Consider the following 27,412-nt stretch of genomic DNA (forward strand, 5'->3'; position numbering starts at 1 on the left):
ACTATGTGTAGGTGCTCAACACAAGTAACTGGAGTTCTTATTTAGACTGAGTGTACAGGGAGGACCTTTCTGAGGAGGTGGCACTGGAACTGAGACCTGAAGATGGAAAAAAGACAGTCATTTAAAGACTAAGGGAAAAATTCCAGGCAGAGGGAACAGCAAATGCAAAGACCTGAGGCAGGAAAGAACCTCAAGGAACAGAAAGTTAGCCAATGACCCTGGTGCAGTGATGAGGCGGAAAATAGCCCAGTCACCAACTAAGTAATATTAGGCAAGGTACATAACTGCTCTGAGTCACAGTTTCCCCATCTGTTAATGGAGATCATAATAATGAAGCCTTTTTCAGAGGGTCAAACAAATCTAGGATAAGTCACCACCACAACCACTGGCCCAGACTAGGCAGTCAAGAAATGAGTCCACTTGTCATAGGTGACAGACCCTCAGGAGTCATGGTATTTGCAGGGCAAGTTGAAGCCTTTACTTCCTTTCCACTCCCTGGCCTTCCTCCCCAGATTCACCAGTTCATCTCCAACTGATCTCCATCTCTTCCTATTTGCCTGGGCTCTTTACCTACCATACAGTGCCTCGAGGACTAGTCCTGGCCACTTCCTCACTGACTTGCCTCCCACCTCAGCCATCCTTTTGCCTTTCCAGCATCCCCCACATGCATCTGATTCCCCTTTCTCCCACACTTGTCAGAAATAATTATTTAGTGGAAGACAGCTTCATAAAGAAAAAAAAAGAACCATCTGTGTTTTTCTTCCGTGATTCCGCCTCATAGAGCAGCTTTACCTGCCCTGCCCCTCATATGTCAGAGAAATTTAGAAGCAGGGATGGGATGAGCACCCTGGCTCTGAGGGCAGGGAGCATGTGGCCGTTTAGGGGGACATGAGTCACAGCAACACTGTGGTCAGTTGCCACCTATCCCCACCCCAGACAACGAGCCAGCTCTCCTACACTTATGTGGTGGGTTTATTTTCACTCAGCCTTACACACCACAGGATGGACGTAAGGGGAGAATTACAACAGAAATATACTCGGAAACGTCCCCATCATGCCCATATCACTCATAAAGGGAGCCAAAGTCCTCACCTTGGCCCACAAAGCCCTCCACAACCTGCTTCCATCACTTCCCCACCCTCACCTCCTCCCTCTCTCCTCCTTACTCACTCCACTCTAGCCACATGGGCCTCCTCAATCTTCCTCAAAACACTAGGCATGATCCCACCTCAGGGCCTTTGCACAGGCTGTTTTTTCTGACTAGGAAATGCTCTTCCTCTGATACATGCATGACTCCCCACTTCATCTCTCTCAAGTCTTTGTTCAAATGTCACTTTCTCAGCAAGGTTAAGATCCTCCTATTTCAATCCTAATCTCCCTATTTCAATTATTACAATATACCCACACCTTCCTTTCCCAAGCCTTTCTTTTTTCTCCATGACATCTATCATCATTGGTCCTACTATATACTTTTCTTACTTCTTAATCTATCTCCCTCCCTGGGTTATCAGTACCATAGAGCCAGGAATCACATCTATTGTGTTCACTTCTCTTTCCCCAGTGCCTGGAACATAAAGATAGGAGACTATCTTTATGACCTTGAGACATGGAAGTTGTCTTAAACATGACAAAAATGTACAAACCACAAAAGAAAAGATTGCCAACTTGGCTGCATATGATTTTCAGACTTTTTACAACAAAACATGCCTTGAAAAAAATGAAACAATGAGAAGCTTATGATCAAGAAAATTTGCTAAATGAGCAAATGAGTAAAAAATGAATGAATGAATGAATGAAAATGCTGTTATAACTGAGCCACAAGTTCGGCCCTGAGCTCCTTGGTGGACAAAGCAAAAAGAGAAACAGGATTAGTTACATTCTTTATTTTATTTTATTTTATTTTTGAGATGGAGTTTCACTCTGTCGCCCAGGCTGGACCGCAGTGGTGCGATCTCAGCTCACTGCAGCCTCCACTTCCCAGGTTCAAGTGATTTTCATGCCTCAGCCTCCCAAGTAGCTGAGATTACAGGCGCTCGCTACCATGCCTGGCTAATTTTTGTATTTTTACTAGAGACAGGGTTTCGTCATGTTGCCCAGGCTGGTCTCATACTCCTGACCTCAAGTGATCCATCTGCCTTGACCTCCCAAAATGCTGGGATTACAGGCATGAGCCACCTTGCCCGCCAGAATTCACATTATTTATGAAGATAAAACAGTCCAGTTTCCAGAGAAGCCCCTATGCCAGACAATATATTTACTGCCTCTTATTTAATATATTTCTGGGGAATGGGCTTATTTATAGGTAAACATTTATAGATGTGTAAGGGAGGCTCAGTGACATGAGCAAAGCCAGCTGCTGGAAGGTCAGGCATGGAGGGAAGGAGGAGGGCTGGTCTTGCCCAATCCCTGCCCTGGACCAGAACCAAAGGCTGAGCAGGTAGAGGAGGGCCTAGCTGTGATGTGCAGGATCTTAGGGAGGCCCAGTCACAGGGGAGCTCTTGGCCTGTTCGGTGATACTGCCCACCTGTTATACTAGTGAGAGAGAGGCACTTTGTATGTCCTCACCCTGCACACATTTGTGGCTGTGATAAACTTGGAGTAGCCAAGAACTAGCCCAGCCCCCACATCTGATGGGGGCAGGGAATGCACCTGAGTCCAAATGATCCAGTTGGCCAGGGGTATCTTGTTCTCAGTGACAGTACCAGTCCAGATGAGCGCCTCATCCCATGAGCTCTCCCCATGATTGGAGTTTGAGTATTTTCATCCAGAATCTAACAAAATCCCTGAGGTAATAACAATAATAATAATGGGAGAGGGGCTGAGTGAGAAACTGAGGAGGGAGTTTTGATAAATCCTTGGGCTCCAGGTCCCTGGAAGACCTTCCCTGCAGAATGACCCCTTCCACCTGGGTGGGAGTGTATATACCTGGTTCTCAGGGGCCAGGGGGCAGCCAGGGAGAGAGAGGATACTGACACCCCCACACAGTTGCTTCTGTTCCAGCAGCTCGAGGCCCTGATCCAAGACACAGAGGAAGCCAATATGTCTGACCCTCAAACTGGGTGGTAAGCAAGCCCCCCAGGGGACACCAAGAAGGGGGATTCAGACACCTTAGATATTACCTCCTCCTTCGGTCTGGTCTTCAGTATGTTTCTTCCCAAACCCCCATCCCCACCCCAGGACAGGAAACCCAAGGCCAGAAAAGTGTCTTCTCACTTGTCACTAACTGGGCATAAAAGGAAGGTCCAAAGATATGAGTGTGTCGGTGAGGGGACAAGTGAATTATAAGTAAATTAATGAGTAAGAGAATGAATGAATAAACAAGTTAGCACATAAATGAGTGACTAAATGAATAAATGAATGAAAGGATGGATGGGTGGGTGAGTAGATGGATGGATGGATGAAAGGAAGGATGTGTAGATGAATGGGTGAGGATGGATAGACGGATGGGTGAATGGATGAGGATGAGTGGATGCAAGGAAGGAAGACAGGATGGATAGATGAATGGGGATGGATGGATGGATGGATGGATGGATGGATAGATAGAAGAATAAATGGATGTATGAATGGATGAATGGATAGGTGGATGGATGGAAAAATGGATGGAAGCAAGAAAGAATGGGTGGATGGATGGATAGGTGAGGATAGGTGGATGAGTGGATGAGGATGGATGGATGATGCATGCATAGACAGGTGCATGGGTGGATGAATGAATGGATGGATGGATGGATGGATGGATAGATGGATGGATGGAGGGATGGGTGAGGATGGATGGATAGATAGAAAGAAGGAAGAAGGAAGAACCAATGCATGGATGAATGAGAATAGATGCATGGATAAATGGAGGATGGATAGATGAATGGATGGATGGACGGATGGATGGATGGATGGATGGATGGATGGACAAGTGGATGAATGGATGGAAGGATGGATAGATGAATGGATAGATGGGTGAGGATGGATAAACTAATGAATAGATAGATGGAAGGAATGGATGGATGGATTGATGGATGGATGAATAGATGGGTGGATGGATGGATGGATGGATAAGGATGGAGGGACTAATGGATGGATGGATGAGGATTGATGAATGAATGAATGGATGAATAAATGAGGATGAATGAATGAATGGATGGATGGATACAGGGAAGAATGGATAAATGGAAAGGAGGAAGAAAGGGAAAAGTGACAACCCAAAGCATAGATGTTAGGGCAAGGCAAGAGCCATAGTAGAATCCAAGATGGGCTCCCACTCTCCTCCCCTAGGAGGCCTGGTATGGAAGCTGTGAAGTGGACCCTCCAAGCCAGGGCGCCCCTACTTCCTACAGGCCTTCCCAGATTGCTGATCAAGACCAAGCTACTCATCCCTCAGACCAACCTATAGTCAGCCCCCAAACACTCCCTTGCAAGCCTAGCCCTTCCCAGAGGAAGCCCTCAGAGGGGGGCCTGACCACCCTCCCAGCCACAAGGTACCCTGCCTGAGGCTCGGGATTTGATGCGCAGTTTGTGGGGCAGAGAGGGCTGACCCAGACCCTCATGACTGTTTCCTGGGACAGGGCAAGTCACCCCAGGAGACAGACCCATGGGATCAGCAGTGGACGTCAGCAACACATCTGATGGCCCTGAAGCCCGGCATCCAGAGGGCATTGGTGACCACAGCCCCCAGCAGGGTCTGAGCTCTGGTCTGGACCCTACATGCCCATCCAAGAGGTGACAGCTGAAGAGGGCAGGTGGGAGGCCAGTCTGCAAGGCCATGTCAATTCTGTTGAGGGTAGGAGGTGCAGACTCTTGGGGGGACCTAGGAGAAGTGGCCAAGCCAGTCCATCTGGGGGCCAGCAGGCAGCCCTGACATCCTGGAATCCCAGCATCCAGGGAACATGGCCTTAAAAGGCAATTGTGAGAGCCAGACAAGGATGACAGTGCTTCAGCCCCAGGCCGGGGGTCCCCAGTCCAGGGGGCTTCCCATAGCAGGGCCTGCAGGGGCAAGGCCCGGGGCCCACCAGTCAGGGGCAGGAGGCCAAAGCGAAGCTTGAGCGCCTTCAGCTCACCCCTGAGCAGGGCATTCTCCTCCATCAGTGCAGCCAACCTGCCCTCAATGGCTGCATCATTGAGACGTCGCTTTTCCCTGGATCTCTTGGCTGCCTCATTGTTCTTTCTCCGCTTCTCCCAGTAAACTGTGTCCTTCTTCTCTTCTGGCATGAACTCCCGCTGGCGACGTATGGTGGGGCCCCTGCCCCGAGCCCCCCACAAGGTCTTGCTATGACTCTGAGACACATCTGACAGGCCCAAGAAACCCACATCCATGGCTGCTTGGAGAACCTGGGAAAGAGGAAAGAGATCTTGGAGTAAAGGCAGGAGGTGGACCTGGATGACCCCTTTCTCTAATTTATCCTGTTTCTCCACCATCACCCACGGAAGGGACAGGTGGAGTTGGAACTGAGCTGGAGACCAAGGTTTGATCTGCATTGGTTTGATGCCCAAGGAAGATTGGGTGAGGCCACAAAACAAGAAACCGCTAGAAAGGCTTAAGAGCAGACCACAGTCATCATGAAGAGCTGGTTCAACCCTGTACCCTCAGAAGAACACATGCTCTTCCGGGGTTTTCTCCTTACCGTTGAGAAGGTCAGTAGACAAGCCCAGGGCTCAGTTCAGCTGGAGTTCCAAGGCAAGATTCTTGGAAACCCAGAGGGAGACAGAAGGATGACTGAACCTAGAAATAGAGACTATGTATCCATGGAGGTAAACAGAGCCAAGTCGAGATCAAAAAATAAGCTGCTATTCACCTAAACTGTGCCCAGATTATACCCCAAGATCGCTTCAATTTGTGGCCAGCATTTTTTACCTGCCCATCCATCCATCCAACTACCCACCCATTCATCGGATAATCCAATCACTCACCCATTCACTCAACTGTCCATTTGTCCATCCCTCTACCCAACTCACCATCTATCCATTTACCTATTCATTCACTCACTCACCATCCATTCACTCAAACCCATCTCCCCATCTCATTGTGCAACTCTCCATCACATCTACCACTTACTCATCCACCCATCCATCCAAACGTCCATTGATTCACTGATAGATTCATTTTTTAAAATCATATTGTGCCTTCACTAGGTATCTTTTCATCCATATATTCATTCATTGGTCTCAACCATCCACCTGTCTATTCCTCCATTCTTTCATTCATCCAAATATCCCTCCTGTGTGTCAGTCGCTCTTCTACAAATCCATTCATTCATCTGTATATTCATCCATAGGTCCATTCATTCATCCAACCAACAAAAAAGCAATTCTTTTAGAGGCAAGGTCTCACTCTGTCACCCAAGCTGGAGTGCAGTGATGGGATCATAGTTCACTGCAGCCTTGAACTGTTGGGCTCAGGCAATCATCATGCCTCAGCTTCCCAAGTAGCTGGGACTACAGGTATATGCCATTATGCTCAGCTATTTTTAAATTTTCTGTAGGGACATGGTCTCACTTTGTTGCCCAGGTATGAAAACAAAATGCAATTCCCATGTGCCTAGTGTTGAAGAATTAGAGTGTTGGTAATTGAGGGCAGAGAAAAAAGTCAAAGGTATTAGATTCCCAACTCCTAGGGTGGAGCCCAGAAAAGATGCCCAGTGTCCCAGAGATATAGCAAGGATGGGACTCCTTATGTAGCTCCTTTGCCTCAGCCTAGTTTCTCACATTGGTTTTCATGAAGACTCTAACACAAAGACTCCAACCACCTGGGGGATGTCATCACCTTCTGTGATTCGTATACAAAACAGGTGCAGAGAAAAACCACAGCAAGGTGGAAGGATTCTGTCTAAAAATTCAGGACAAACTTCAGGAAAGAAGGGACACTGAGGGCTGAAAATAGATCATCTTTGTTCTGAAAACCGATGACTGTCATCTCCATAAGGGCACGTGTATGTCTTTTTTTGTCTACTGTTGTATCCCTGGTACCTCGCCTTGTGCTTGTAAATAGTAGGTGGTAAATAAACACTTGTTGAATGAATTAATGAATTCACGAATGAACACATGAATGAAAACAACCTTGTTCACAGCTGGAGAGCATTTAACCCCCTTGCTGAACTCCCACCCAAGAAACCATGAAAACACACCACATTTTTCTGTTTGCTCCAGCAGAAACTCAGTGTTGAGTTTTCAGATAAATTGTAATAACTTTCCTAAATTGGGAGTATAGATTCTTCTTCCCCAACATTCTAATTTAGTCTTTTATTCTTCATTAACAGCCCTTGGCCTTAGCTTCTGTGGCTACATGGTTATGTGACATAATTCAGGTCATGTTTGACAGAGGATAAAGGAATATACAACCAGCCAAATAGCAACATTCCTAGGAACTCTGATAATGATCCTAAGTGCACATTTCCCAAAGTATGTTCCTAGGAACCCCAGTGCCAATGATGGCGTGCCCTCAAAAAGAGAATGCAAAAATGTTTGAGAAATATTGCATACCTTATTCCTTAGGTAGGTTAGGAGAATCACAAAGTACATTGAAGGCTCTGAGAAGTCCTGCAAAAAAAAAAAAAAAAAAAGTTTAGTTTTGTTTGACTTAGAGGCTTTCAAATTTATTTGCCCAAGAAATGCTTATTATACTTCACAAAACAATTTGAGGTCCATATTTATTCATTCATTCACTGTGCCAGGTTGTAAGGTAGACAAAAGAAGAAAATCAAACTGCCTCCCAGCCTTCACAAATCTCCCAGTCTCATGGAAAGGTCGAGTGAAATTATAATAAAGAAGAAAATATGTCTAGAGAAGCTCTTTCATCTGCTCACATCACACAGTAAGTCAGTGGCAGGACTAGGTTTTAAACTCAAATCTGTCTAATGTGTGAGTCTGTTCTGTCACACCATGTGACCTGCCCATGTGCTCAGGAGGCCGCTATGTCTGGAAATCTTGGTTGGGCTTGGAGAATAAAAAATAAGGCCAAGCACGGTGGCTCATGACTGTAATCCCTGCACTTTGGGAGGCCAAGGCAGGTGGATCACAAGGTCAGGAGAGCGAGACCATCCTGGCTAACACGGTGAAACCCTGTCTCTACTAAACATACAAAAAATGAGCCAGGCATGGTGGCACATGCCTGTAGTCCCAGCTACTCAGGAGGCTGAAACAGGAGAATCACTTGAATCCAGGAGGCGGAAGTTGCAGTAAGCCGAGATCGCGCCACTGCACTCCAGCCTGGGCGACAGAGTAAGACTCTGTCTCAATCAATCAGTCAATCAATGCCTTGTGGGGTTCTGCAGTCGCCCAAGTCAACAAGAACTCCTAGTTACTGGAAGGTCTCCAGCACTCATGCCCAGGACCCCAAGTCACAGGAGGGACTCCAGGGCCCATGCCCGGGTACTCCTCTGAGAAATCCTAGTCACTGGGGAGACTCCAACACCCAAGCCCAGGACCCACTCTGAAGCCGAAAGACATCTGGGCCATCTCTCCACCTGTTGCCACTTGCTGTAGTGGTAGGCAGCTCCACACCTGCCCACATCACATGGGCTGGGGAAGCAGCTGCAATTAGGTGGACTCTGGTCCACAAGTGCCAGGTGGGACACCCTGGGTTTGCAATTTCCTGCAGCTGTCTCCGAGCTTTGTTCCCAGCAGCCAGGCTAATAACATAACCCTGCTCAGGTGTCCAAGTTCCCTGAGCCCTTACAGACACCTAGGGCTACCATACCCCTATCAGGAGCATATCACCCCCACTTACAGACCATGCAGCTGAGGCTCAGGAAGGGTCAAGTGGCTGGCCCAGGGACAGTCAGAGATTCCAAAAGTAAGCAGCATTCTTCTCCCAGCATCGTGAGTACCACCACCAACCCTGGCCCCAAAGCTGCCACTGACACCCCTCAAATCCTTCCCCCCTGGCCCCATTCATGCCACCTCCCACTAATGCATCCTCCACTGTTGCATCTACCCCTCTCTCCACTCCCGACAGCCCTGGTCCCAGCCCGAGCATTTTCTGTCCCACCTGGACCCCCACCAGCCTCCATCCTTGTCCCCCGCAAACCCACCATGAGCCCAGAGGCGCCTTTTTAAAATTCCATTTATCCTCTGCTTAAAAGCCTCTGGGGTGTGCTTATGAAAGTATAAGCATCTTAGACTCCTGAAAACAGTGCTCACATGTTCCTCAATTCACCTCCACCTCCAGCGCAGGATCAGGAATGAAGAAGGAAAGCCCTGCATGAGCATTTATCGGAATAAACTAATAAATATATGAATATTTTTTGGAATAAACTATTCAATGCATAAATATTTTTGGAATGAACGAATAAATGCATGAATATTTTTGAATGAACTAATAAATGCATGGATTTTTTTGGCCTGAACTAATACATGCAGGGAGTTTTTTGAATGAACTGATAAATGCATGAATTTTTTTGGAATGAACTAATAAGTGCATGGATATTTGAATAAATTAAAATTGAGTGAAGTGTGGGTAAATGAATGAATGAGCAGAGGAAGGACTACTCAAAGGGTAGAACCTATGACAGTGTGGGTCCTCTCTCCCCACAAAGGGCTGGGCCTGGGTCTTCCACTGCCCAGACAGCTCACCTGAGCCCCAGACAAGCCCTCACTCGGGGTCCCCCACTAGCCACAGAATTCCCCTGCCACCTTCCTGGCCCTGTCTTGGTGGGGGGCATCAGAGGGTGTCCCAACAACCATTCCAACTTCAAGGGATGTTGACCAGAGCCCAGGAATTGATGAACATCTGTGTAGAGGTGTACAGCACATCACAGAGCTCTGAGGCCAGCATCTAGAAAGTACCACCTTGGCTCTAGGAGAGAAGACAGAAGTGGTAGGCAAGTCCTGAGATGACCACAGCTGGGCTGGAAAGGAAGAGGAACACAGCCCAGGGGTCCCCAAGAGCCACACCAGAATCGGCAATGCCCAAGGAAGAGAAGTGAGTGTGCGCTGGTAGTCACATAAAGAAAGGACAGGCCAGAGTAACTCTGAGCAGTCAGCTCTCAGGCCACACGACTGAGATAAAGGAAAATTTGTTATCACTGTGGTCTGAGTCCCTCCTGTCTGTGGCTTGGCCTGAACCCCCCTAACCACCGCCCCCTACACCTCCACAGGAACCCAGAGGGAGATGAGGCAGCTGATAGTTCTGCTGCCCGAGTTTATTTAGAGAAAACACAGTAAGAGCTGGGCTGGGCCTTCCTGTGGTCGCAGAGGAAGTGCTAACGTAGGGTGGCAAGACAGGCAGCACTCCTTGCAAAGTGGCCGGAGGGGGATGAAGAAACAGGAAAAGGGTCTGCCTCAGAGACGGCCCCATGGCAGGCCAGTCCCACCCAGCCCAGCAGCCTCCGCAGCTGCCTTGACCAGTGACAATCAAAGCTCTACTTGGTCCTCTTCTGTAACAGGGAGCTCATCCCCCTCTAAAGTCACTAGAGAGAATGTTCTGCCACACCATGTGGCCTGTTCATGTGTACAAGAGGTTCCCATGTCTGGAAATCTTTTTTTTTTTTTTTTTGAGACGGAGTCTCGCTCTGTCACACAGGCTGGAGTGCAGTGGTGCAATCTCAGCTCACTGCAACCTCCGCCTACCAGGTTCAAGCCATTCTCCTGCCTCAGCCTCCCAAGTATCTGGGATTGCAGGCACTCGCCACCACGCCTGGCTAATTTTTGTATTTTTAGTAGAGACGGGGTTTTTCCATGTTGGCCAGGCTGGTCTCAAACTCCTGACCTCAGGTGATCCGCCTGCCTCAGCCTCCCAAAGTGCTGAAATTACAGGCGTGAGCCACTGCGCCTGGCCATGTCTGAAAATCTTGACTGGGCTCAGAAAATATACAGTAAAAGTCTTGTGGGATTCTATAGTCACCCAAACCAGCAAGAACTCCTAGAAGGTCTCCGGCACCCACTCCTTTGGGAAAGAGAGGATCCAATCAGACTCTGTATTCCACTCTCATGGCCCCTGCCTTTTGAGTATTATTTCATCTGCTCATTCATTCATTCACTCACTCACATTTCACTCATTCTTTAATTTATTCAACTATTCATGCATTTATTGGTTCATTCCCAAAATATTCATATGTTTAATGGTTTATTTTAAAAAATATGGGGCCAGGTGCAATGGCTCACACCCACAATCCCAACACTTTGGGAGGCCAAGGTAGGTGGATCATTTGAGCCTAGGAGTTCAAGACCAGCCTGGGCAACATGGCGAAACCATGTCTCTACAAAAAATACAAAAATTAGCCAGGTGTGGTGGTTTCTACCTGTAGTCCCAGCTACCCAGGAGGCTTAAGTGGAAGAATCACCTGAGCTCAGGAAGTCAAGGCTGCAGTGACCTGTGATGTACCACTGCACTCCAGCCTGGGCATCAGAGTCAGACCCTGTCTCAAAAAAAAAAAAAAAAAGAGGCCCGGCGCGGTGGCTCAAGCCTGTAATCCCAGCACTTTGGGAGGCCGAGACGGGCGGATCACGAGGTCAGGAGATCGAGACCATCCTGGCAAACACGGTGAAACCCCGTCTCTACTAAAAAATAAAAAAAACTAGCCGGGCGAGGTGGCGGGCGCCTGTAGTCCCAGCTACTCGGGAGGCTGAGGCAGGAGAATGGCGTAAACCCGGGAGGCGGAGCTTGCAGTGAGCCGAGATCCGGCCACTGCACTCCAGCCTGGGTGACAGAGCGAGACTCTGTCTCAAAAAAAAAAGAAAAAGAAAAAGAAAAAAAAAGTCACCTGTCAGACTAGGTGAGCTCTCGTGGTCCAAAAAGTTTTCCTGGAGTAGAGCTAGAAGCCACCTTTGCTGGACCCATCCCTGCTAGAATTCATTCTTCCCTTATGTCCGTGGAGAATCTCCCCTTCCTCTGGACCCTAGAACCCTTTGGGGGTTTGAGGAATTGACACTGACATTTCCCTATTCCCACACCAGCCTGCTCTCCTCCAGGGAAAACAGTTCTTGTGCATTGAGCACCTACTGTATGCCAGGTACACGCAACATCTCACTTTTCGCTCACCACTACCCAGAGAGGAAAGTAAAGCATAGCTATCGTCCTGATTTGACAGATGAGGAAAGCAAAGCTCCGAGAGGTCAAGTGACCTGCCTGAGGTCATACAGCCAGAATCCAGGTAAAACGGGATCCAGTACCCAAACCTTTCCTAATGTACCAGGTTAAACGTCCCCAGATGCTTTCACTTGTTTCAGTGAGGGCACAGTTTTGAGTATGCATAGCACCTCTGAAGGGTAGACGTTGGTTTCCACAGAGGAACAAAAGGGTCAAGAAACTACACAGTTAACAATACGGCAAGGCTGAGATTAGCATCCATGCTGTCAGGATGCAATGGAGTAGGCAGGATTAAGAACACCTGCTTTAACTGGGTTCAAATTCCCCCCGCCTAGCTAAGTGTGCCTGGGCAAGTTGGGTCACCTCTATGAGCTTCCAATGTCTCATCTGCAAAAGGGGAATAATAGTAGTACCTCTCTCATTGGTTGTATAAGGAATAGATAAGGTAAGCTGTGTTAAGAGCTGGTACCTGATGATAATAAATAACCCACATAGCTATTTTTCATTTGTTGTTGTTAGAATCCACTTTTGGCCAGGCGTGGTGGTTCATGCTTGTACTCCCAGCACTTTGGGAGGCTGAGGTGGGCAGATCACCTGAAGTGGGGAGTTCGACACCAGCCTCGCCAACGTGGCGAAACCCTGTCTCTACTAAAAAATACAAAAATTAGCCGGACACAGTAGTGCATGCCTGTAGTCCCAGCTACTCGGGAGGCTGAGGCAGAATCACTTGAGCCTGGAGATGGAGGTTGTAGTGAGCCGAGATGGCACCCCTGCACTCCAGTCTGGGTGACAGAATGAGACTCCATCTTAAAAAAAAAAGAAAAAGAAAAAGAATCCTCTCTCACTGGATTTCTCCTGCCACACTCTGTACTATCTGTGTTGAAAATATCTCTGAGAACCTTCAGACATTACCCAACACAACTGTATCTGTTTACAGATGGCAAAATGACCCTCCATTCAAGACCAAATACTCACCAAAACCTCCCCATTCCTCCCAGACACTGAGAAATGGTGGGAAAATGCTAACTTGAACCAGAGACCAAAGCAGAGGTGCCCAATGACAAGGATAAAAGTCTCCCAGGCATGGAAGTGCAGAGTCCCCTAATATATAAGCTCAAAAGCATACACTTGCAGAAGTCCCAGAGCAGGGAGAAATAACCTGAAGAAGATAATGAATCTGTGGCCACTTCATGAAATTCCCACAAACCCCAACTAGAAGATATTACATCTTGATTGCATCTGAGGAAATAGAAAATATCAGCTTAATCTTGAAAGAGCTATACAATGAATATGTTAGGTGACTCAGAAAGATAAAGGGGCCGGGCGCGGTGGCTCAAGCCTGTAATCCCAGCACTTTGGGAGGCCGAGACGGGCGGATCACGAGGTCAGGAGATCGAGACCATCCTGGCTAACACGGTGAAACCCCGTCTCTACTACAAAATACAAAAAAACTAGCCGGGCGAGGTGGCGGGCGCCTGTAGTCCCAGCTACTCGGGAGGCTGAGGCAGGAGAATGGCGTGAACCCGGGAGGCGGAGCTTGCAGTGAGCTGAGATCCGGCCACTGCACTCCAGCCTGGGCGACAGAGCGAGACTCCGTCTCAAAAAAAAAAAAAAAAAAAAAAAAAAAAAAAAAAAAAGATAAAGGAAGGAATGACAACTGTCAAACAAGAACAGGAGGTTATGAAACAAAAACAGGTAGATATAAAAAGAACCAGTTAGAGCTCAGATGTGAAAAGTATACCATCATTCCTCTGTATCCTCAAGTTCCATATCCATGGATTCAACCAACTGCAGATTGAAAATACAGTATTTGAAAAAAATAACAAAACAACAATAAAAATAATGCAAATTTAAAATTTTATATATATATGCTGGGCACAGTCGCTCAGGCCTATAATCCCAGCACTTTGGGAGGCCAAGGCAGGTAGATCACTTGAGGCCAGGAGCTGGAGACCAGTCTAGCCAACATGGTAAAACCCTGTCTCTACTAAAAATACAAAAATTAACTGGGTGTGGTGGCACATGCCTGTAATCCCAGCTACTGGAGAGGCTGAAGCATGAGAATCACTTGAGCCTGGGAGGTGGAGGCTGCAATAAGTCGAGATCATGCCACTGCACTCCAGCCTGGGTGACAGAGCAAGACTCTGTCTCAAAAAATAAATACATACATACATACATAAAAATAAAATAAAAAATACACATATAGTATAACAACTATTTACAGAGCATTTGCACTGTACTAGTTATCATAAGTAATCTAGAGATGATTTAAAGTATATGGGAGGGTGGAACACCGTGGCTCACGCCTATAATCCCAGTACTTTGGGAGGCCAAGGTGGGCAGATCACTTGAGGTCAGGTGTTCGAGACTAGCCTGGCCAACATGGCGAAACCTCATCTGTACTAAAAATACAAAAATTAGCCGGGTGTGGTGGTGGACACCTGTAATCCCAGCTACTTGGGAGGCTGAGGCAGAAGAATCACTTGAACCCAAGAGGCGGAGGTTGCAGTGAGCCAAGATCGTACCACTGCACTCCAGCCTGAGCAATAGAGCGAGACCCCATCCCAAAAAATAAAAATATACATAAATAAATAAAAATATAAATAAATAAATAAATATTTGGGAGGATATGCATAGGTTATATGCAAATATTACACCATGTTAGATCAGAAACTTGAGCATCCACGGATTTTAATATCCAAGGGAGACTCCAGAACGAATCCCCCCCAGATATCAAGGGATGACTGCAGTTCCTAGAAAATCCAAGAGATGGGTCGACTTGTAAATGGAAAAACTGAGACCCAAAGCTGGTAAAGAATTTCTCAAGATCATATGGGGTTTTAGTGGCAGAGATGGAACTAGAACTTGGAGCTCAGAATTTAGCAGCCCAGAACTGAGGTCTAACTCAGGAACTGAGCCCTGGGGCCACTTGTGGCTCTCTAAGGGCTGTTTGTGGTTTCCCCTCCCTCTTTCCTGTTTTCTTTTCTTTCCGTGCATTGTAAGGCTGGTGCTGAGCTGGACTCCACAGTCCCTCCCTGATGAGGAATGGGGCTTCCATCCCCCGACAAGGCAGGGTTGGACAGTAGGTAGAGAGAAATGGCCAACAGCCAAGCGCGGTGGCTCACACCTGTAATGCCAACACTTTGGGAGGCCAAGGCGGGAGGATCACTTGAACTTAGAGTCCGAGACCAGCCTGGGCAATGTGACGAAACCCTCTCTCTACAAAAAAGAAAAAAAAGAAAGAAAGTTTTCAAAAATTAGCCGGGCATGGTGGTGTGGGCCTCTGGTCCCAGCTACTTGGGAAGCTGAGGTGGGAGGATCACCCGAGCCTGGGGAGGTCGAGGCTGCAGTGAACTGTGATCACACCACTGCACTCCAGCCTGGGCAATAGAGTGAGACTCTGTCTCAAAAAAAAAGAGAGAGAGATCGACAGAAAGAGAGAGAGAAATGGCCTACCCTCTCCTCCTAAATTAGAATATAATAATATCTTAATGTCAAAATAGTAGTTGATTGAGTGAAACTAAGAGAAACAGCCAATATTGGCCATGGGATACTAACTTAGTGACTTAACCTCTCTAAGCCTCAGCTCCTCATCTATAAAATGGGTTCAAGGTTATCATCATATGCAGATGTCGTGAGAATTAAAATGGAAAGCTGTGTCTATAAGATATAAGATACCTGGCATAGGCTGGGCACGGTGGCACACACCTGACATCTCAGCACTTTGGGAGGCTGAGACAGGTGGATCGCTTGAGCCTAGGAGTTCAAGACCAGCCTCTGCAACATAGTGAGACCTTGTCTCTACAAAAAATAAAAAATAAAAAATAATGAAGCAGGAGGTTGCTTGAACCCAGGAGGTCAAGGTTGCAATGAGCTGTGACGGCACCACTGCGCTCCCGCCTGGATGCTAGGAGTGACACCCTGTCTCAACAATAATAATAAGATTAAGATACTCAACATATCAGCATAGTCTCCTATGAAGACTTGGGGAGTCTTCCTGTGGTTTGCCCACCCTTTTTTTCAAGCCCGAAGACACCCCAGATGAAGATGAAGCTACAGTTACTAGGAGACTCAGAGGCCAACAGAGGAGAGAGAAGTTTAAAACTTTGAAAGGACAAAAAAAAAAAAAGGTGAGAAAAAGAAAAGATGAATCAAAGGAGAAGGTAGGAGGTTGCCTCACAAATTCCCCACCCATGTGGCCAGAGGGTAGCCCACAAGCTTTTCTTTTGCTCTAAGAGAGGAGCTAAAAATGACTGCAAACTCTCCAGTGGGTGTAAGATTTCTTAACACTCAGGCAAAATGTAGCATCTGCGAGACCAACGCACATCTGGAGAAATTGTTTAGGCATGTCGCTTACAGGGAAATACTCATTTGTTCTCATTTACATGAGATACCAATTTTTCCTGCCAAAATTGGCAAAGATTTTTTTTTAAATGATAAAACCTAATGCTAGCAAGGATGCAGTAAGATGGGCCCTTGTGTACCCAGAAAGTATACATTGCTTCCTGGCAAAGTAATTGAGAAATGTGAAATGAGCCAGGCATGAAGGCTCATGCCTGTAATTCCAGCACTTTGGGAGGCTGAGGTGAGAGGATCACTTGAAACCAGGAGTTGGAGACCAGGCTGGGCAACATAGCAAGACCCCATCTCTCAAAAAAAAAAAGTTTAAGAAATACAAAACAAATTTGGACTCATACCTTGTTTGAAGAATGAGGGTATTATTTTTCTCCTACCTGGGTCACTGCTCCAGGCTTTTCTCTATTCCTTTTCTGACCTTAGTACCCCCTTAGCCCTCCTCAAACACACCACTCCAGCCACGTAGACCACTTTTTACTACATGAAAGAATGGTCCCTCACCTCCACATAATGTTTCTTCTGCCTGAAGCATTATTCCCTCACCTCTTCCCTAAGCCAAATCGTATTTGTCCTTTAAGACACAGCTTAGATGCTACCTCCTTCAGGAAGCCCACCAGATTGATTCCTCTCAGATAGGCCAGAAGCGCCTCCTAGGTTCCCAGGACCCAGTGAGATTCCACCATTGCTGCAGCAATCTCTCTGGGTCTGGCCCTGTGTCCACAGATCTCCTGAACAGACAGTCGAATAAATATAAGAGGTGTGAGATATTTCCAGAAGGGGGTGTGCTGTATGTGGTCCAGAAAGCGAAGTAAGGACCACAGAGAGGGGGATGAAGGCGCAGTTTTGAACCAGCATCTGAAAGGATTTTGTAGGAATTCCAGCTCACTAAGCAAGGTTGCCTTGATAGGTAATGAGCTGCCCGTCACAGGAGGTGTGCAAGCAGGGAGACTACTTCTCCAGGTCCAGCTCTCTGCCTTCTCCACCCCTCCTGCCCCAGACTCGGGGGGCCTGAGATGAAGGAGTTGCTTTCCTCCCGAAGCTGGCTTTCCTCTGACTCAAAAGTCTGCCCAAGGAGAACCAGGGACCCACAGAGGCTGTTCCCACGGCCCTGGGCAGCCCAGCCCAGGTTTCTCGGAAGGGCCATATTTTCATGGGGTTCAGGGAGCCCGGTGGAACCTCGGGGCCCTGCACTCTCAATCTGATGGAGCCCCTGCCTCATAAAAGCCCCCAGCGAAACCGATCTCTAAAACCGAGACGCTTCTGTGGGAACTCAGTTTTCAAGGGGAAAATGCAAGGCACGCTGGGACCCGTGGCCCGCCCTCCCCCTCCCCTGGCCCCTCCTGAGCCTCAGGGGAAGAGGCCGGAAGCCGTTGGTATCTCCTGGGCCCAGCCCACAAGCCCATCTAGGGTCCCGCATGCCAGGCTGATGGGCAGGAAGTGGGGGTGGGCAGGGGTGTCCAGAGCCAGTGAGGCCAAGGACCCAGTCCCTGCTCTGCCAACGACACACTTGGACAAGTGACTCCACTTCTCTTTCCTGAGCCTCAGTTCTTTCAACTGTCAAATGGGCACAGGTTTGCGGCAAAGGCTGAACAGGTAATCCGGTACATACGTTGTTCACCAACATAACAGATATTCAGTTCTCGGACACCCAAGCTCCAATGGAGGCTCCCCAGGGCTCACGGGGTCCGATGTGACGTCAGGACTGTGTCATGCAATGGGTGCCGTGCAGTGGAAATTCAATTCCTGAAACTCACTCCCAGCGAAATTCATCTCGGGCTTGGAGCCCTCAGCCTCTGGCCCAACGGGGTCCTCAGGTTCTGCCTTTTCCTCTCTGCAGGGCACTGGCCCCGGTCACCACACAGCGCCAAAGGAAGGAAGCTCAGAGGCACCCCGCGTCCATTCCAGGCCAAGCCCCAGTTCCCATTAAAACTCCAGCCAGGAGGGTCTCTCTTCCAGGCACCTGAGTCCCTACATTCCCCAGAGCAGGTGGCTGGACCCCACTCAAGCCACCAAGTACCCCCCACACACACACACACACACCACACACACACACACACACACACACACACACACACACGGCACACCTTAATTCTATGCTGAGCCCACGAGATCGTGACTCTTGGCTGGCTTCGCCCCAAACTCAGCACTCGTGGGACATTTACCTCCTAGCTCCCGCGAGCATCAAATACTCAACGTGGCCAAAACGCAGCGAGTGATGTTCCCCACCACCAGCTCCCCCTCCACCTTCCCCATCTCAGTTCATGGCAGTTCTATCCCCCACCGCCACCAGCCCTGCAAGTGCTCAGGCCCAAACCCCTACTTTTGTCCTCTGCTCCTCTTTTTCTCTCACCCCCAAATCTGAGCCCAAGTCAGGAAACTACTGGCTTCACCTTCAAAAATTGTCATAGAGGCCAGGCACAGTGGATCATGCTTGTAATCCCAGCACTTTGGAAGGCCAAGACTAGAGGATCACTTAGGGCCAGGAGTTGAAGACCAGCCTGAGCAACATAGCAAGACCTCATCTCAAAAAAAAAAAAAAAAAAAAGCCAGGCATGGTGACACATGCCTGTAGTCCCAGCTACTTGGGAGGCTGAGACGAGAGGATTGCTTGAGCCCAGGAGGTCAAAGTTGCAGTGAGCTATAATCTCACCACTGCACTCCAGCCCTGGCAACAAAGTGAGACCCTGTCTCAAAAAACGAAAGAAAGAAAGAGAGAGAGAGAGAGCGAGAGATCGAGAGAGAGAGAGAGAGATCGAGAGAGAGAGAGAGAGAGAAAGGAAGAAAGGAAGGAAGGAAGGAAGGAAGGAAGGAAGGAAGGAAGGAAGGAAGGAAGGAAGGAAGGGAAAGAGAGAGAGAAAAAAAGAAAGAAAGAAAGAAAGAGAGAAAAAGAAAGAAAGAAAAGAAAAGAAAGAAAGAAAGAAAGAAAGAAAGAAAGAAAGAAAGAAAGAAAGAAAGAAAGAAAGAAAGAAAGAAAGAAAGAAAGAAAGAAAGAAAGAAAGAAAGAAAGAAAGAAAGAAAGAAAAAAATAAATTTAGGCCAGGCGCCGTGGCTCACGCCTGTAATCCCAGCACGTTGGGAGGCAGACAGATCATGAGGTCGGGAATTCAAGACCAGCCTGGCCAACACAGTGAAACCCCATCTCTACTAAAAATACAAAAATTAGCTGGGCGTGGTGGCAGGCGCCTGTAATCCCAGCTACTCAGGAAGCTGAGGCAGGAGAATTGCTTGAACCCGGGAGGCAGAGGTTGCAGCAAGCCAAGATCATGCCACTGCACACTAGTCTGGCAACAGAGCGAGACTCCATCTCAAAAAAAAAAAAAAAAGGCCGGGCGCGGTGGCTCAAGCCTGTAATCCCAGCACTTTGGGAGGCCGAGACGGGCGGATCACAAGGTCAGGAGATCGAGACCATCCTGGCTAACACGGCGAAACCCCGTCTCTACTAAAAACACAAAAAATTAGCCGGGCGAGGTGGCGGCGCCTGTGGTCCCAGCTACTCGGGAGGCTGAGGCAGGAGAATGGCGGGAACCCGGGAGGCGGAGCTTGCAGTGAGCTGAGATCTGGCCACTGCACTCCAGCCTGGGCGACAGAGCGAGACTCCGTCTCAAAAAAAAAATAAAATAAAATAAAAGAAAGAAAAGGAAAATTTCATCTAAGATCCTTCCACCTGCCACCTCTCTTGGACTCTCCTCCTCACGCAACTGGACAACTGCAACCTCCCCTCCCATACTCACTCACTCCACTCCAGTCACATGGGCCGCCTCCCTGTTCCTCCAACAGCCCATTGCAGTCCTGCCTCAGGGCCTTTGCACAGGCTGTTCCCTGTGCCAGGAATGCTGTTCCCCAGACACTCACATAGCTCCTCCCTCACCTCCTTTAGGTCTTTCTCCTCCAATGTCACCTCCTCAGCAAGGCCTCCCCGACCCCCAAGCTAAACAGCCACCCACACATTCACACAGTCACACACTTATACACTCACACACTCACACACACACACTCACTTTCTCTCCTCATTCTGCTTATTCCAGACACTTTCACTCCCCTCCTTTATTTTTTCACCTTTTTTTTTTTTTTTTGAGACAGGGTCTTGCTCTGTCACCCAGGCCTGAGTGTAGTGATGCAATCATGGCTCATTGCAGCCTCAACCTCCTGTGTTCAAGCAATCCTCCCGTCTCAGCCTTCCAAGTAGCCGGGACTACAGGCATGTGCCACCACACCTGGCCAGTTTTTTTAATTTTTGTTTTGTGGAGACTGGGTCTTGCTATGTTGCCCAGGCTGCTCTCCAATTCCTGGCCTCAGTGGATCCTCCTGCCTCAGTTTCCCAAAGCACTGGGATTACAGGTGTGAGCCATCTCGCCTGGCCTATTTTACTGTATCTTTTGTTTGTTTGTTTTTTGAGACAGAATTTCACTCTGTCGCCCAGGCTGGAGTACAGTGGTGCAATCTCTGCTCACTGCAACCTCTGGGTTCAAGTGATTCTCCTGCCTCAGCCTCCAAGGTAGCTGGGATTACAGACACACACTACCATGCCCGGTTAATTTTTGTATTTTTAGTAGAGACAAGGTTTCACCATGTCGGCCAGGCTGGTCTCGAACTCCTGACCTCAAATGATCCACCCTCCTCGGCCTCCTGAAGTGTTGGGATTACAGGCTTGAGCCACTGTGCCCTGGTTTCTTAATTTTTATTCACAAATAATAATTTCAGATATTTGTAGCAGTACGATGTGAGGCTTTGATGTATGTGTACCGTGTGGAATGATTAAACCAGGCTCATTAACAAACCCATCATCTCATACACTTATTGAAATCAGCATGAAGAGGTACCAGCACTCCGGGTACTATTCACAATAGCACAGATATGGAAGCAACTTAAGTGACCATGGATGGATGAAGTGATAAAGAAAATGTGGTATAAGCCTGGGCGAAACCCATCTCTACAAAAAATACAAAATCTAGCCAGGCATGGTGGTGCATGCCTGTAGTTCCAACTACTTGGGAGGCTGAGGTGGGAGGATTGCTTGAACCCAGGAAGTCAAGGCTGCAGTGAGCTATATGATTGCACCACTGCACTGCAGCCTGGGTGACAGAGCAAAACAAAGGAAGAAAGAAAAAAAAAAAGAGAGAGAGAGAGAGAGAGAAGGGAATGGAAAAAGGAAGAAAGAAGGGAGGGAGGGAGGGAAGGAAGGACAGGACGGAAGGAGGGAGGGAGGGAGGAAGGAAGGAGGGAGTTGGGGGAGGGGAGGGAGGGAGGGGGGAAGGGAAGGGAGGGAGGGAGGAAGAAGGGAAGGGAAGGGAAAGGGAAAGGGAGGGAAAGAAAGCAAGAAAGGAGGGAGGGAAGAAGGAAGGAGGGCAGGTGCGGTGGCTCACGCCTGTAATCCCAGCACTTTGGGAGGCTGAGGAGGGCGGGTAACCTGAGGTCAAGAGATCAAGACCAGCCTGGCCAATATGGTGAAACCCTGTCTCTGCTAAAAATACAAAAAAAACTAACCAGGCATGGTGGCGGGCGCCTGTAATTACAGGTGGGGGGCACCTGTGATCCCAGCTACTAGGGAGGCTGAGGCAAGAGAATCGCTTGAACCCAGGAGGTGGAGGTTGCAGTGAGCCAAGATTGCAGCATTGAACTCCAGCCTGGGCAACAAGAGTGAAACTCCATCTCAAAAACAAAACAAAACAAAACAAAAAAAAACGGAGGGAGGGAGGGAAGGAAGGAAAGGAAGGAAGGAAGGAAAGAAGGAAGGAAGGAAGGAAGGAAGGAAGGAAGGAAGGAAGGAAGGAAGGAAGGAAGGAAGGAAGGAAGGAAGGAAGGAGGGAGGGAGGGAGGGAGGGAGGGAGGGAGGGAAGGAAATGTGATATGTATATGCAATTCAATACTACTTAGCCTTGAAAAGCAAGGAAAATCCTGTCATCTGAGACATGATGAACTTCCTTACTTTATCATTAGCGATGGTGTATTTGCTTGGTGTATGTCTCTGCCCAACACCAGCCCCCGAGAACAGAGACCGTTCCCCGTCTATGTCCCCAGTGCCCAGAACAGCACCTGACACACAGTAGGTGCTTAATAACTGTTTGTTGAATGAGTGTAGACAATGTTGTTTAATTCTCACAACACCCCTGGGAGGCCCCACATCTCTTTTTTCCCTGGAGGCCCAGAGAGGTGCACCAACTTGCCCAGGGTCACACAGCTGGGTTTGCTGCCTGAGCAGCTGGAGCCCAGAGCCTACCCTGCCAAGCCTGAGATGTGGCCTGAACTGTGAGCAGGTCCCAAAAGCGGCCTTCGATGCCAAGACGCAGCTCCTCTGGGACCTCCTACGGGGCAGTGGCCGGTATTGTAGGTCAGGACTGGGGGCTCATGAGGCCCCAGGGCCTCAGTCGCCCTTCTGTGAAATGGGCCCGGGAGTTCACTGAAAGAAGTGTCTTCCGGCCCTTGGAGCCCTCCCCCCGCCACCCTAGAGGTGGCCGTCCCTCCCCCATCTCTGAAACTATGCTGAAAACAGGGACATTCTTCCCAAGCCTGGAATATGCCATGGGCTCCTGGAAACAGGCCAGAGCTTCATCCCTGGGGACTCAGAGGGCACGAACTGGAGCCTGTGACCCCTCTGGGTCCCCAAAATACCCGCTGGCGTCATCCAAGTCCTTTCTGAGTCCCTCACACTGCCTAAGCTAAGCACTTCACAGACACTATCTGCTGGAAGGATCTTTTCACCATGCAAATCAGATTATGCCACTTTCCTGCTTCAAACCTTTAACAGATCAAGACTGCACTCCCTTCCCCCACCTACAGGGCCTGGGAGATCCAGAGGGAGCGTATCCCGGCCCTACTCCAGCCACACTGGCCTTCCCGCCATTCCGAGTCACCACAGGGCCTCAGCACCTGCAGCCCCAGCGCCTGCAACACTCTTCCTCCCTTCCCCTAGTTAGTTCCCTTATCCCCCTCCTCTGATCACCAATTCTCTGGGAAGCCCTCTCCAACCTACCAGACTGTCAGGTGCCTCTGCTTCTGACTGCAGGTGCTTCTGCTTCTCAGCATTTAGTATTGTTGTGATTTTACAGGTATTTGTGTAATTATTTGATTCATGTCTCTTTCCTTTAAAAAAAATTTTTTACTTTTTTTTTTTTTTTTTCAGAAGGAGTCTTACTCTGTCAGCCAGGCTGGAGTGCAGTGGCGCGATCTCGGCTCACCGCCATCTCCGCCTTCTCAGATGAAGTGATTCTCCTGCCTCAGCCTCCCAAGTAGCTGGGATCACAGGTGCACACCACCACGCCCAGCTAATTTTTTGTATCTTTAATAGAGACAGGGTTTTACCACGTTGGCCAGGCTGGTCTTGAACTCCTGACCTCAGGTGATCCACCCACCTTGGCCTCCCAAAGTGCTTGGATTACAGGCATGAGGCACCACACCTGGGCTTTAAACTTTTTTAGAGAGAGGGTCTTGCTCTGTCACCCAGGCTGGAGTGCAGTGGTGCAATCATAGCTCACTGCAGCCTCGACCTCCTGGGCTCAAACAATCCTCCCACCTCAGCCTCCTGAATAGCTGGGAGTACAGGCATGAGCCACTACGCCCAGCAACTAACATCTCTCTTTCTTTCATGATGCCACTGCCTGTCTTTCTTCTTCGTGGTGTATCCTCACTGGCATATAGTAGGTGCTTGATAAATACTTGTTGATTGAATGAATGAATTGAATCCTCTCATCACCCCAGATTCCGATTTGATAGATGAGGAGAATGAAGCTTGTTCACTTAAGATCACACCAGAAATCCTCACTTGTCCTGTGCAGATCCCACCCCAGTCCCGCCAGGCATCCTCCCACTCCCCGCCCCACTTCCAACTTTAGGACAATGGTTCTAAACCCAGGGGAAATTTGTCAATGTCTGGAGATATTTTTTGTTATCCCAACCTGGGAGGTGCTACGGGTACCTGGTGGGTAGAGACCAGGGCTGCTGTTAAATATCCCACAATGCACAACACAGCCCCCCAAGACAAAAGACTGCCTGGACCCAAATGACAATAGGGCGTGGTGGAGAACCCCTGCTGTAGGGGAAGTGCCCATAGCTGAGCCTGTTAGGAAGAGGTGCACCCCAAATAGGCTTGGGACCAGGAGCTCCTGGCTCGGAAGTGGTGGTTGTAACACCAAATCACCCTGCTACCTCTCGATCATTCTGTTTCAGGCACGCAGGCCTCCTCGCTCTTCCTCCAACATACCAGGCACTGCCCTGCCTCAGGGCCTTTGCACACACTGGCTGTGCCCTCCACCTGGAATGCTCCCGCCAGATATCTGCATGGCTGGTCCTCTCTTCCAATGCCTGTAACCGTCTCTGTTCTCCTCCCTCACCAGGGAGAATCGCTACACTCACCCAATACCCCCAGTCCTGCCAAACCCACCCAGCCCCTCAGCCTCAGCCTGGAAGTTTGGGGAACAACGTCGGAATGGGGTGTGGTCTCTGAGACCCAAACATGTAGTTCTTTAGGCTCATGTGAACCAGTGATTCCCACCCCCAGGGCCGATCACAGGTGGTGGGGAAAATGAGGGGTGTCCTGCCTCCTCTGCCCCTCTGAGCAGGGCTGAGAGCCCCCCCAGAAACCTGGTGCAGTCAGACGCTGGCCTCATGGTAATTATTTCAATGATTCCTCAACAAATCTTTGAATGAAAGCACGGTGTGGAGGGACAGAGATGGAGAGAGATTTACAGGGAGAGAGGACTGTCACTCACCCACTAACTACAATCCCACACACAGCAATCAGGCTCCAGCGGACAACAGCTGGAGGTCTGTGTCCCTAACTTGCCTGCAACAAATATTCGCAACCCCTTAGCAACTGTAATTTACAGCAGTCACGCTCCCATAACCATCAACCTTAAAGCAACAGGACCCCGCAGCAGCCAGAGTCACCAACGACCCCCTGCAGACAAAAGCAATCGCCAGGCTGGCGCAGTGGCTCACATTGTAATCCCAGTACTTTGGGGAGGCCGAGACGGGTGGATCACGAGGTCAGGAGATCAAGACCATCCTGGCCAACATGATGAAACCCCGTCTCTACTAAAAATACAAAAAAAAAAAAATATATGAGCTGGGTGCAGTGGCGCGTGACTGTAGTCCCTGCTACTCTTGAGGCTGAGGCAGGAGAATCGCTTGAACCAGGGAGTCGGAGGTTACAGGGAGCCAAGATCGCACCACTGCACTCCAGCCTGGGGACAGAGTGAGACTCCGTCCCGAAAATAAATAAATAAATAAATAAATAAATAAATAAATAAGCAATCGCCAGTCTCCACAGATTTAGACCTCCCACCGGGCCAAAAACCGCCCCCTCCACAAAACCACCCCAGACAGGCACAGGAACGAGACTCCTTTCAACAGCAGAGCCCCCAGAATGCTGCACCCCCAATTTTTACAACAACTGGATCCCCTCAATAGTCAAACGCCAACCACGGACAACCCCCAGGACAAAGACCCTCAGCACGGCGACTGGACCCACCTAACCACCAGATTCACAGAGCCCAGCTGGACCCCCCACCTCCCCTACAGCAGATCCCAAGAATAACCACCCCTACAGCCGCACGAGAGCCGGACCCTCCGTGGACCACCAGGCATCATCTTTGGAGACCTCCAGACCCGCCTTCGTTCCCCCTACACACGCACAGGTGTCGCCACCCATAGGGGCCCAGGATTAGCTGCTTTGCAGAGGTGCGAGGAGGCCATGCTCTTCCTTTCACCCAGCACAGGCCTGGGCGCAGCAGGGAAACACTGGGCGGCAGCAGCTGTGCTGTGTGGGGAGCAGGGCCAGGGGCGGGGGCTGCACCCGTAGAAGTAAAAAGGCAGGACAAGAGGTTGGAGCCAGGTAGGAAAACAAGCAGGGAGAAGGGGAGCTTCAGAGAGAAGATGGGCTGCAGGAGAAGGCGGGCTTCAGAGAGAAGGTGTGCTGTGGAAGGAGGTGGGTTTCAGAGAGAAGGTGGGCTTCAGGGAGGAGGTGGGCTTCAGGGAGGAGGTGGGCTTCAGGGAGGAGGTGGGCCTCAGGGAGAAGGTGGGCTTCAGGGAGGAGGTGGGCTTCAGGGAGAAGGTGGGCTTCAGGGAGGAGGTGGGCTTCAGGGAGAAGGTGGGCTTCAGGGAGGAGGTGGGCTTCAGGGAGGAGGTGAGCTGTGGAAGAAGGTGGGCTTCAGGGAGAAAGTGGACTTCAGGGAGGAGGTGGGCTTCAGGGAGGAGGTGGGCTTCAGGGAGGAGGTGGGCTTCAGGGAGGAGGTGAGCTGTGGGAGAAAGTGGACTTCAGGGAGGAGGTCGGCTTCAGGGAGGAGGTGGGCTGTGGGAGAAAGTGGACTTCAGGGAGGAGGTGGGCTTCAGGGAGGAGGTGGGCTGCAGGAGCAGGTGGGCTGCAGAAGGCGGGCTGTGGGGAGAAGGTGGGCTGCAGGGAGAACACTGGCTTTGTGCAGAAGGTGGGCTGTGGGGAGAAGGCAACTCAGGAGGGCCTTCTCGGATGGAGGCCGCATGGGGGTCTGCAGCCTGGTGCTCCCTCCTCCTTCCTGGGCAGTGCCTGGTGCTCCCCCTTAGGGACCGGGTCAGAGGAAGCCGATGAGCGAGAGGAGAACCTCAGAGAGGGTAGAACCTGTTCTCCCCACCCTGAGAGCAGGGCTTGGATGGGGCAGCAGAGACAGGGACTGGCAAAGACACAGAGAGAGAGACAGAGATTCAGACAGAGACGGAGACCCCCCTGAACCAGAGACCCAGGGAGAGAGAGGGCCAGAGCTACAGAGACATGGGGAGACGCAGAGAGAGAAAGACACAGAGCAGGGAGAGCTCCGAGACAGCGAACAAGACCCAGAGAGAGGCAGCGCCGGAGAGAAAGGACAGAGTTGAGAGGGTGGAGGAGACAGAGATGGGGAGACAGAGTCAGAGAGAGGGCCTGAGATAGGCAGGGGGCGGCGGTTGGGTGCGGGGTCCCTGAGTATCTTCCAGCCCCCTGAATGGGCCAGCCCAGCTGGTCATCCACCTGCATGCCGTCCTCACCTGCTCTGGACGCTGTCTCCCCGGTGAGTCCCACGTGAGCCTCATCAGCCGTGTGGA

The 27,412-nt window shown here is 49.6% G+C and overlaps 1 protein-coding gene and 1 long non-coding RNA gene across 2 annotated transcripts in view; both read right to left on the minus strand.

Moving 5' to 3' along the window:
• The window catches only part of LOC126942911 (uncharacterized), a 600,821-nt gene that overhangs the window by 294,468 nt on the left and 278,941 nt on the right, over window positions 1-27,412 (minus strand). The window lies entirely within an intron of this gene.
• On the minus strand, window positions 957-27,405 carry NFILZ (NFIL3 like basic leucine zipper). The gene is made up of 3 exons (XM_050770654.1): window positions 27,356-27,405; window positions 7,465-7,521; window positions 957-5,316 (listed from the first exon to the last, which is right to left on the minus strand). The coding sequence occupies exons 1-3, from the start codon at window positions 27,398-27,400 to the stop codon at window positions 4,432-4,434; spliced, it is 987 nt and encodes a 328-aa protein (XP_050626611.1). The 5' UTR covers window positions 27,401-27,405; the 3' UTR covers window positions 957-4,431.

This window comes from Macaca thibetana, chromosome 19 (genome assembly GCF_024542745.1).
Source record: "Macaca thibetana thibetana isolate TM-01 chromosome 19, ASM2454274v1, whole genome shotgun sequence".
Classification (NCBI taxonomy): Eukaryota; Metazoa; Chordata; class Mammalia; order Primates; family Cercopithecidae; genus Macaca; species Macaca thibetana.